Source organism: Apis laboriosa, unplaced genomic scaffold, assembly GCF_014066325.1.
Source record: "Apis laboriosa isolate Shangri-la unplaced genomic scaffold, ASM1406632v1 scaffold105_cov147, whole genome shotgun sequence".
Lineage (NCBI taxonomy): Eukaryota > Metazoa > Arthropoda > Insecta > Hymenoptera > Apidae > Apis > Apis laboriosa.
Window position 1 is genome coordinate 1,664,089 of NW_025220714.1, and position 12,622 is coordinate 1,676,710.

General features: G+C 36.0%; 1 protein-coding gene across 1 annotated transcript in view; it reads left to right on the forward strand.

Moving 5' to 3' along the window:
• Window positions 1–12,622, forward strand: part of LOC122720856 (TWiK family of potassium channels protein 18-like) — a 45,925-nt gene that overhangs the window by 1,203 nt on the left and 32,100 nt on the right. The window contains exon 2 of the mRNA XM_043947894.1: window positions 299–584. Coding sequence (XP_043803829.1) covers window positions 299–584 — 286 coding nt within the window. The remainder of the gene's footprint in view (window positions 1–298; window positions 585–12,622) is intronic.

Sequence of the window (12,622 nt, forward strand, 5' to 3'; positions counted from 1 at the left end):
AGTTCCTGAGAGAGAGAAGTGGAGAGAAACGAGAGAGAAGTGGAGAGAGAAGTATCGAGAGAAAGAGAGAGGTGAAGAGAAGCGAAAGAAAAAAAGAGAAAGGTGGAGAGAAGCGAGAGAAAGAGGGAGAGAAGTGAGAGAAAAAAAAAGATGAAGAAAAGCGAGAGAGGTGGAGAAAAGCGAGAGAAAAAAAGAGAAAGGTGGCGAGAAGCGAGAGAGAGAGAGAGAGAGAGAATTTTCTTTTCCATTCCTTATTCCTCATTTCTACGACGAATGTAAGGAAGGGCGTTGGTTGAAGGTCGGGCACGAGGCAAGGGCGAAGACGGTGGAGAATATATGGATAATCACGGAGAGTTTGAATATCCTTTACCGGGAGAATTGGACGAGGTTGGCCGCCCAGGAAATCGCGCGTTTCCAGGATCAATTGGTGAAAAGGATCACGGAGGACGTGATCGCGACCCAAAACGGGGGGACGCAAGCAGGCGGCTCGGCCACGGATCCCGTCACGGAACGACGGATCCCGGAATACGAGTGGAACTTCGCCAAGGCGTTTCTGTACTCTCTCACCGTGTTGACGACCATCGGTAAGTGTTCGAGATTCTCGTTCTAATTATTATCGCGTTATTGTAACTTACGTCTCTTCTCTTAAGTTAATGGAACACGCCAAAAAATTTTTGAATGATTCGTAAATTTATTTTAATGGAATATTTTTATTTATCTCTTCTCTAGTATGGCTCAAATTTTTCCAAGTATTTTACCTCTTGTCTTAACACGACGTTACTTATGGAGATAGGTATTTATCCTTCTCTAGTGTAGCTCATTTTTTATCTCTATTCTTAAGTAACCTACGTCGAAGAATTTAAAATTTTGTCCGAGCAAAATGTTCCATTTTGTTGGATTATTTTTTATTAATCCATCTCTAGTGCGGCTCAAATTTTCCCAAGAATTTTACCTCTTGGTCTTCGGTTAATGGAACACTATAAATCTGACAAACCAAATTTACGCGTTGCAATTTCTTATCGCGCAATTCCGTCGTAAAATCTTTTACGGTCCACCCGTAAAACACTTGAAGATAGGTATGCAAAATTGCGCCGGTTATATCCCTTTGGGAAAAAAATTAGAATCGCGATTTGAAACGCACGACGATTGACCACCTGTCGCCTATAATTTTCCAAGCATTCATTTCGTCGTCCGAAAGAAATATATATCTATATATATATAAAAATCAATATTGAACAAACAATAATATTTAACAAAAATTTATATTAAATTATATAAATTAAAAAAAACACGCATAAGAATAAAGAAGGAAAAAAACAAGTAAATTTAAATATCTATGTCTATGTAAGCTGAACGAACAACGTCCATTGATGACGACGTCGAATCTTTGAACGCTAATGAGAGTTCCTTCGATATTCCATTCGACGCCATCCTCATAAATCATCTTCCAAAATATCAAGTCTTCCTTACGCGTGAACGCGTCCATTGTTCGTCGATGACTGCGATGAATGCAGAGAGTCACATTCCTTTCCAAAATTATATTAATAGTGGAGGAACGAAAAATTCAACTGAACGATGCTAACGAATATTCTGTAAACCGTAAAGATCCATTTCAAACTCGAAATTGTCTCATTAGAACTCGAAAACTCGACTATCGGGTTCTAGTTCCAAATCGTGAAGCGTCTCTCTCTATCGTATACATCGCTTCGAACGTAAAGCGAACAGCCTCGTTGTAGATAAGGTTGGAACCTTTCCGTTCCCCGAGGCCGCGTCCAAATATTGTAGAAAGGAGGAAGGAAGAAAGAACGAAAGAAAAAAAAGAGAAAAAAACGTGCATCGGTAAAAATATCGGTAATAAAATTCGATATAATTGAACGAACGTTATTGTTATGGAAGAAACTCGGATTTTGCGAAAAAGGGACGCGGAATTTCTTTGATTTTCGATTCGAGAAAATCGAGAAAAATTTGTTTCGAATATGATCGAACGCCAACGATCGAAACTTGGAAAATTTGGTTAAAAAAATTTCATATCTTGGAACGAGACGTGTTTTGCTTTTTTCTCTCTCTCTCTATCTGTTAAATGCGAGAAACGAGAAAACGAAGGTGGGAGAGGGGGGAATTTTCACGTATTCGGAACGATCTTTGATAAAAACGTACGGTTGTATCGGTTTTGCGCGCGTGAAAAACGCGACGAGGGAAAAGCGGAGGAGGGGAAAAAAAAGGAGAGAGGGAAAAGAAAAGAAAGAAAAGAAAGAAAGAAAGAAAGAAAGAAAGAAAAATAGGATAGGAAGCAACAAGAGTCGGTGGTTGCGAGGTTGAAAGGGTGAGGGCCGAGGTATATAGCGAGCATCAATTTTCAAGGCAAACAAAGTCCAACATTAACGTGTAATGGCCGTGGCCCCGGCCGGCCTTCTGTTGTCCGTTTTACATGCTCCGAATAGTAGAGGCGCGCATCTGTAAAACTGACAATTTCAAAGCGTCCGGCTTCTCGGCGTTCGAATCCAGTGACGTCACGTCCGATCGTTTACTCTGGTTATTACTGAAACAGATTGGAAGTCTATGAGTTTTGTGGATATTGCAAAAAAGGAGAGGGAGGGAGAGAGAGAGAGAGAGAGAGAGAGAGAGAGAGAGAGAGAGAGAGAGAGAGAGAGAGAGAGGAAAGAGGAGAAGGGGAAAAGTAAATAAAAGAATCGCGAAATGGGCGAAACGTGTGCACGGCAATAAGCAATAAGATACGAACCAACTTATCGAATTATTCTTGTATTCCTTTCTTTTTTTCTATCCTTTCTTTTCCAACGAAATTTCCAACTATATATTTATATACCAAATATACAACTTGTATTCGTGTTTTTAAAAAAAATATATCGAATATTGATAAAGAAAATATGCATAACTCTCTCGATATTTTTTTTTTTCTTTTTTTTTTCCTTTTCGAATATTCGAGAATATTTTAACATGAAATTTCGTTCGCGTATATCGATCCTATCGATAGCTATTCATACGTAAGCGATAGTAGCGATAGGGAAAAAATTTAGCGCGACATCGGATAGGATGAAATATTAGGGTCGACCGTTCATTTATCCATGATGGAACGGTGTTGTTCGAGCAAGGACATGGGACACGGCCGCGTTGCACGTAGAAAAGTGTGGATGGGTTCGTTCGATCGACTCTAAAATACGTATAATCTGCATGTTGAATGAATCCAAGCTTTAAAGAGCGCAGATTTTTGTTTTTCGCGCAGAGAGGTGTAGTTGAAGCTGAATAGCTTCTATGCCGGCGAGAACTATCGTTTTTTGTTTAGTTGCCGGATATTGAGTCATTGGCCAGCGTGCTGCTCTCTCTCTCTCTCTCTCTCTCTCTCTCTCTCTGCTCTACCTCGTTTCGCGAGAAAATTATTCGCACGAATATTTATCGCGGAACAGAAAGATAATAATTTCGGATAATTAGCGGCGTATTTGATTGAATCGATAAATATCTAAAAAGAAGGAAAAAAGTAGAGAGGAAATTAATTCATTTTTTACGGAATTACTCGAACTCGTTGACCCTTGTTTCTTTCATGTCCGCTACTTTCTCGCGCGTGGAAAACCACTCGACTTCTTGTCACGAGTAGCGAACGTGTCCGCCCATATCTTGTCCCTTTCGCTGGGTTTTCCAGTGCCTTACACTTAATTACGGGGAGCGAGATTTTTCATCGATTCGTTTCGATTGGCTCGTCGAATAAAGCTTCGATACTCGTTGATTTTTCGATCGTTTCGAAGATGCGATTTTCACGTCGAATTGAAAACTTTTTTTCTTTCCTTTTTTATTTATAATTGCACTTTCTTTCCACTCGACTTTCATAAAATTCGTTCGAAATTTTAAATTGTCAAAGATCCGAAGTACAGACGGTCACAACGATTCCCTTTACGTTTTCACAATAAATTTTTCGTTCTCTCTCCCATTCTTTGTATTTTGTACAAAGGAGAAGAACAAAAATATTCGTTCGATGTAAAACTTTAGAAATTATATAAGTTAAATATTTAATTCGAAATCTCAAAAAAATTTTGATACGTTATCGATTTTTTTATCCTCGTCGAGATTCACTATTAAGAATTATTATAATTATTATTTCCAAAAAATTTGCGGATCTGGATGTAATTAAATCGGTTCAACCGATCAAAGAAAAAAACTTACCCTTAAATCTGAACGAAAAATTCTCTGAACGAAAGAAAAATTTTTCGAAATGAGAATTTTCGATACATCTCTCCCTGGATATTAAGGAGCTTGAGAAATCGCGTGAAATCAAGAGAAACTCGATCAAATTCCCTCCTCGTTTTATTGTATCATAATTACAATTGTCGTTCGTTCTATTTTGTATATAATTTTAAATTAACCTATGAATGATTAAGTAGAGAAATTAACGATATAAACCGGGAAACGCCATTATTGATCCCTTCTTCGTTCCCAGCCAACGTAACAAATTATTGAATTTCCATCTAGTTAATCATTCATACTGTTCGAAATGAAAATATTGAAAGATTAATTCCTTCCGAATTAAATAATATAACTGCGATATAACAATTTCAAATAATAATAATAGCCGTACCAATTCCATTGATTAAATTTTAAATTTCTATCAATACGCTCTTCTTTACATTTCGAGTATACATTTTTCCTTTTTTCTTTTTTTTTTTTTTTTCAAAAAATTTCTAATTTTAAAAACAATTTATCACAATAAAACTCTTTCCTTTTTTATTTATAATTGCACTTCCTTTCCACTCGACTTTCATAAAATTCGTTCGAAATTTTAAATTATATAATTAAATTAAATTTAATTATATTAAAGATCCGTATAAGAAATACAGACGAAGACAACAATTCCCTTGTTTTGTTCATTTTGCGAGGGGAGAAAAAAAAAAAGAAAGAAAGAGATCAAATCGGATGACAAAACGAGTGGAAACGTGAAACGTTAAACGGGAATAATGAACGATATGAATTGCGCGCATAACGATTAATTATCGTTGGCGGAACGGCGGTGTTAGCCCGCCGCATAGCCGGCAGCCGTTCCAAATTAATTCCACGTTTCCCTGCAAAACTTACTCTCGGCGGAGTCAACCGCATCACCGCCGTCGTCTTCGTTCTTTAACTAACCCCCAACTTTTTAATTGGCCGTTCCGCCCCGCTCTGAAAAATCTGATCGTTTCCTTCCCCGACGCCTCTCCAACAAAATAAACTTTTGATATATATATGTATATACGATTCGCACGTATACAACTTCCTTGATTATCTCTCGATCTCTTATTGAATTTTTTTAATCGTCGCAACAACTCGATGAGAGCTTGTCCACCTCTCGTGGATAGTTATAATAAATGTAACACGGCTCTCTCTTGAAGATATATTAAATTTTTTAATTCATTTTATATTTTTATATATATTATATATATATATAAAATATATTAATTTAATATTAATAATAATTAATTTAATAATAATTTAAATTTTATATATATTATTTTATTATATATATTATTTATATATATTATTAAATTTTATATTATATAAAATTAATATTGTTAAATTGATTTTATTCTTCGGGTAAGTTTAAAAGGATAAGTTTACAGTTGATTTTTAAGCCTTTGCGCTCGACGAGATTTTTAGTTGAGGAAAGTAAGCAACTTTTTTTTTAATATACGCGACACGGATTATCATATTCGAAATTTTAATGGATCAAAGATTAAAATACGCGAAATGGAGATGGAAATGATTCACTCGTTGTTCATTTTGCGAGGAAAATAAAAAACGAGGATTTTGAGTATATTTTGATGAGCGTGTTACGGATAAGACAAGTGAAAGAAATTAAATTTCTTCCATTTCGAATTATTGGAATCTTGGGCATCACTTTTATTATATATTAATTTAATTTTTCGATTTCTTGTACCTGATCACTGTCTCTATTTTCATTTTCTCTGCCATTAACTCAACGAATACGATCGATCTCGTATTAAAATAATTCAAAATTAACATCAACATCATTAACTCGATAATTTTATTTTTTTTTATGGCGAAATTAAATTTTGCGAAATATATAATATTTTTGTCACGATTTTGAAGGAATTTAAGATCGAATTTTATAATATCTTCATTTTAAAGTATAAGTTTTCCTATTATTTTCTAATAAAGAGATAAAGAGCCGAGGAATTTATTCGCGAATCGATACCGCGTCTCTTATTAATTGGAGATAACTGGAAATTCTAGCACAAATAAAGAGTTGCCGCGTGAAACGTCGCATTATGGCGATTGAGAGTCGAGCACAAAGAATTAAATTTAAAAAAATTTTATTTAATTTTAACTATTTTTTTTAAAGAGCTTATTTTATTATTTTACAATCAATTACAATACTCAAATTCATTTTTTTTTTTTTTTGATTTGATTGTACGATAGAATTTATGGTTCATTACAATATTCAAATTCATTTTTTTTTTTTTTGATTTGATTGTACGATAGAATTTATGGTTCAATTTTTTTTATAGCAACAGGATTTTATTGCCTTTGCGTTTCAATTGGGTCAATTTTTCTTTTAATTTCATTATCACGAATAATAGGTAAACACTTTTTTAAAATATACAATATTAATTTTGAATTAGCAATCCTGTTATGATATTATTTGATCATTTCTTTGTACACTTATTTACTTGTTAATTTAATTTTTAATTTTATTTACTTGATAACATTACCATTCCATTTAATTTCCAATTAAAAAATTTAACTTAATTTAATATATATTATTTATATTTGATTATATTCCATTTTAATCTTTACTTGTATCTATTATCCTCGTATCTATTAATAAATTTCTTTTTATATCAAAATGGCAAAGTTGATTAAAAAACGACGCGATTCTTGCGATACATGATGAAAATTCACGAAAATACGATTAATAATACGTAATAATTATGATACGCGCGATATTGAACTGTGTAGAAAAAAGAATTTTAAAAGAGACCGTGTCACCAACGAAAACGTACTTTGAAACAGCTCTTGGACGACCGATGCCAAATTAAACGGTTAATAAAATAGATAAGCCTGCAAGCCTTCATATAAAAACAGCTACCGTGACGCTAGGAAAGAAAGTTATAGAACAGGCTAATATATTTCAACGACTCGACACGAAATATCCTGACGAGGGTCCTAATTGCTTGTTGATTTTCGTCGTTCGATCGATCATCGCGAAAAGGTAAACAACGTTTCATCGCGATATTTCCTGTGACGACCCTCTCTCTCATTCAGACACCTTATCGATCCATGGTACGCAAGACGAGCCGCGCCCAGACGACGCATCCGGGCGAAATATTTCGTTTCCTCGTGGCAGAATTTTCCATAATTATTCTTCGAGCAGCCCGAAGGTGGGGGCTTTCGTTTTCGGATGAGAAAAAAATTTTCGACGGCAGGAGGTTGACATTCCATTAAAGGCGCTCGGTCGGTAAACAAGCCTCTCTACACGATGGTGGCACTGAGACGAGTTTTTCCTTTGGACGCGCCTTCTTTCTTTTTCCTTTTCTTTTCCTTTTACCCATCCTACCTCCAATCTTCCGTCTCTTTCAAAAAAAAGCTTCCACTCGTTCACCCGCGGTTTATTAAAATTACCGATCAGAGGACGGAGAAGCGTTCAGAGAAGAAGCTCGATATCTAGTTAAGCGGAAAAGGAACACGAACGATCTTCGTTTGCATCTGTGGACTCAAGGTCGCACGAACATTTTACCGATAGACTGCTGCTGGAGCTACGTAATCGAACTCGATTTTCATCCAAACTCAAAATGTAAAGAGTGTCCAAAAATTCACGCAGGATTTGAATTTTGCGATATTCGTGCGGTGTTGCCAATGGAAAAAAAGAAAAAAGACAGCGTGACAGCTGACGATTCAGGATTATTCATGGAGCGCTACACGAAAGAATAACGGGCAATTTTCATGTTGAGCAATATTTTAAAAATAATGAAGGTTTCTCGAACGAAATCATCATTTTCATCTTGATGGATTGGTTAATGGACAAAATTTGGGATTCAGAAAATCCACGAGTAATCGTTGAGAAACAAATGCATCCACAACGTGTTACTCTTTGATGCTATCGTAACTTGATAATCCAATTTTTTATACCTAAATTGCAAGATGTGGATGGTGCCACAGGCCGAGAAATAATTCAATTATTGCACGAGTTATTTCCTGGTCGTGTAATTTCCCGTTTTGGTAATTGGCCGATCAGATCATGCGATTTAACACCGTTGCACTTTTTTTTTTTCCAAGTCTAAGATTTATATTTATTTAAGACAAATCCACGTTTTGAAGGAGGAAATTGAGCGCTATGTCAATGAAATTCACACATTTATGCAAAACGGTGATGAAAAATTTCAACAAAAGCGACAGCAAAGGAGGCCATTTATCCGATATGCTATTCTTTATGAATCGATAAAAAATTTATAAAATTACTTTTCTATCAAAATTACTTATCACCTCTTACGTATATTCTTAGCAACGTTCGCTTTATCTATAGAAAAATTTTCAGGATTAAAAATGATAGTAGTATATTCAGAGGAATGATATTTTCGAAGGAGAAACGGAATCTTGTCTGTTTTGAATCCAACGATAAGACGAATATTCCGTGAAAATACGCATCATGCCAGACGTTCCAGAATTTCGTACAATTTTCAGCTTTTGCCCCCATCTTTCTTTCTTTCTTTCTTTCTTTCTTTATTTCTCTCTCTCTCTTTCTTTCTTTATTTATTTCTCTCTCTCTCTTTTTTTCTCTATTTCTCTCTCTCTCTCTTTCTTTCTTTATTTCCACTCGATGCTCGACCGAACGATAGCGCTGGCGAAAAAACCATTAATCATCTCTGTGCGGTTACCACTCGCGTCCTTTCTCCGTCCTTTCTTTCCCCCTCCCCAAACTCAAAGTAGTCGTCGGTTGTACATTTCTCGCGCCTCCTCTTCACTGCCCGTCCCGCTCCTCTTTCCCCCACCTCTTTTCGTCGGGGAGGGGAGAGACACTGCTACGTTTTTTCCACACCGCTACGCTATAATTTCTTTCGTGTTCGAGAAAAGGAAAGAAAAGGAAAGATAGTGGAGGATGAAGTATGGCGAATGAGAGGAGGACCGTCGAAGCCACGCGTTCGCGAGGAGGAGAAGGAGGACGTGGCAAAGGTGGCCTTTTCATTCTCGCCAGTTTCGCGATTTTAATCAGAGGACTCGAGGCGTCCTAAGACCATTCGACTTTTCCACGGCTCGCTAATGGATTGCTAGGCCAGGGGAAGAGGAGGTCGCAGACTAATCGCAATTTTGTTCTTCGTTCGTTTCGTCGACCTCCTTTGTCCCCCGTTTCAAACGGGGCACAAACCCCTCTTGTAACCCCTTCCTTCTTCCTCCTTCTTCTGCTTCTTCTTCTTCTTCTTCTTCTTCCACGGCTGATCGAACTTCGATATTGCGAATCGGTGTGAATCGAGGATGATTCGAGTCGAGAACGGATGTAAGGAGGAGGGAGAGGAAATAAGGAAGGAAGCTTTTTTAACAACACCTTTTTTGTTAAAAAGCTCGTAAACATTCGTTTCGCTCGGAACGAAAGCTTCGAATCGAAAGCTTTCCATCTTTGCTTCAACTTACATTTTTGCATTTTTCGACTCGATAACTCGTTTCGTGAATTTCTTAACTAACTGAAAATGATTTCACGCGCGAGTCAACGTTTTGTTATTCTGTGATGTTTTGTGTATCTTTACGTGTAAAGAAAAGAAAATTTGTCGGATGTTAAACTTTATATCGTTGTTTTGTGCGATATTTTAGTAATAACGTAATTATTAACTCGAGTGACTGGCGACAATTTTCGTTTAATTGTTAAATTTCGTTATTTAACAATTAATGAGATGTCGATTATTTTTAAACTATAAATATTATACTTTAAGTCTCCAACGTTAATTTCAGATTCGACAGAGAAAGTATTATAATTTCGTAAAAATGTTTTGAAAAAATGGAAATGAAAGTGAATCGATGAATTTAATTTTGATTTATTCAATTTATTGATTGTATTCAATCCGAATTAGCGATAAAGAAAATGAAAGCGGTGATGGAAATAGTGACATGATATTGTTTGATTAATTCTTTATGAATCAGTAAAAAAGCAGAAGAACGAAAACTTATCCATCGATTTGTAAAAATTTTAATGGATCAATTGAGAGAAGATTTTCGAGATCGAGTTTCGATATCACTAATTACGATAAAATTTGATTGAAAAGCTTTATGTGATTTTAACGGGAACAAAAAACTAGAAACAATTTTGAAACAATTTATTATTGTGCCATTTTTGTCCGTAAAAGCATCTCAGCGAATGCTTCGTAAATAATCACGCAAAAAAAAAAAAAAAAATACAGAAATTGACGTCTTTTTTCGTTTCGAATCGACTTAATCCGTGAATTTCTTAGCTAATTAAATTTCTTAGCTAAGTAAATTATCACACAAAAAAAAAAAAATACAGAAATTGACGCTTTTCGCGTTTCGAATCGATAACTTAATCCATGAATTTCTTAGCTAAGTAAATTATCACGCAAAAAAAAAAAAAATACAGAAATTGACCCTTTACGCTCCCTTTGCCTTTTTTCGTTTCGAATCGACAACTTAATCCGTGAATTTCTTAGCTAACTCAAAATGATTATAAAACTTTTATATTCTAATCTTTCATGTATTTTTACGTGTATAAAGGAAAGAAAATTTGTCGGATATTAAAGCGTATGATACGATGTCTTTCATCTTTCTTACTTCGTTGAGAGCAAACCTTACAATAACCTTACAATCCCAATAACGTGCTCTCACCGTCTGTTATTCTTATTTCTCACTTTACTAAGTCTCTATTTTCATCTATTCTTCGTCATCAATTTCTTAATGAATGGAAATAATTTCGTCATTCAATAACGAAAGATCAAATTCATCTTCATTAGAAACTAATTTCATTATCATATTCCACGCTTCCAAAACTTTGAAAATAATATTTCTATCCCCACAAACTCGGATTAAAATATAATTTGATATCACTATTATTCCACAAGATTATATATATAAACAGCTTATGAATCTATTCTCGAAGCGATATTCTAAAAAAAATCGAACATAAATAAATATTGTCGCCGCATCGATCCTCGAATGGTGGCTAAGAATCACCATTCAAGCGCAAAAGGTTAATTGCGCCTCGTGTATATAAACCTCGAGGGTTAATCAAGTTCGATAAAACTCGAGGAACGAATCGTTCCCTCCCTTTCTTCCTTCCTTATTACTACTTCCATTCCTCGTCCTTTCTTTTTTCCGTCCGCATTCTCCAACTCTGTTTCCATGGATCCATCCATCCATCCATCCATCCGCTTATAAATAAACGCGGGGAATAAAAATGAAATGCTTTATTCGACACCTTTATTCTCCATCCGTATCGTCGTAATTTTATCGTATCTCTTTCGTGCGGCGGTACACGGATATAGACGCACGTAGACTCGAAAACGTCAAACGCCAAAGACGGAGAAGATGGATCCTCCCCCCTCTCCTTTTCTCTTTCCACGCTCGAAACCCAGTCGCGGGAAACGGTAATACGCGGCGAATGATCGATCGTTGCGAGCGGGATATATTTTTTAATCCCGTTTCCCTCGTTCAATTTAACCGTTTCGTCCCCTCCCCCTTCGTTCTTTACGACATTTCTAGATAACGTAAATTATTCCAAAGAGAAGAAAGCCTCTCGATACGAGCGAAACGAAAATTTGAAAAATATATTTCTTCCGATCTCCACTCTGTTCCGATACGGAATACGTATTATATATAATGCGCGGGAATTTCGCGTCGATTTTTCCGTTTCTTTCTTCTTCTCTTCCCTCTCGAACTGTCTTCGATACGAAACTTTTCTTTTAAAAAAAGGTGCAGTGATAATTGTTACAACGAGAAACGACGAGAAAGACCGGTTATCGCGAGCGCAATGATGAAAGTAGTAAAGTTTCGACTTACGGAACTTCGAAGAAATCGAAGTTCAATGGAATGCTTTCGCGTGTAATGCATAAAAAAAAGGGGGGGGGAGAGCGAGAGCGAGAGCGAGAGCGAGAGCGAGAGCGAGAGCGAGAGCGAGAGCGAGAGAGAGAGAGAGAGAGAGAGATACAAGAGTTGCGAGAAATTTCGTATCGATACTGTGCGTGTGAGGGAGAGAGGAAAAGAGACAAGTTTCGAATTGAATTTAAAATTCAATTGAAACGTTGGAGCGTGAACGAATTACTACAATGCGTATAAAAAAGGAAAAAAGAAGGAACGATTCTGTATTGTATATATTGTATTAAAATTAAATAACATTTCTCTCGAACTCGTATTTTCCTTTGTTGTCCACTGATCGTTACAATTTCTAGTCGAGAGCGCTCAACTATCATTCCTCGTTGTATAATCCTCGTGAGAGCGAAACAAAGGGAAGCGTAACGATAATTCGAATTACACCGCGCATAAAATAATCTCTCGAGGATAAGTAATTCTAATATCGATATAAATATCATAGCCTGGCACGCAAGGCCGGTGTAATACCGTAAAAATTATTGCTATAAGGAAATCCACCAAGCAACGTGTACGTGTAATATACCGGTAACGCGGT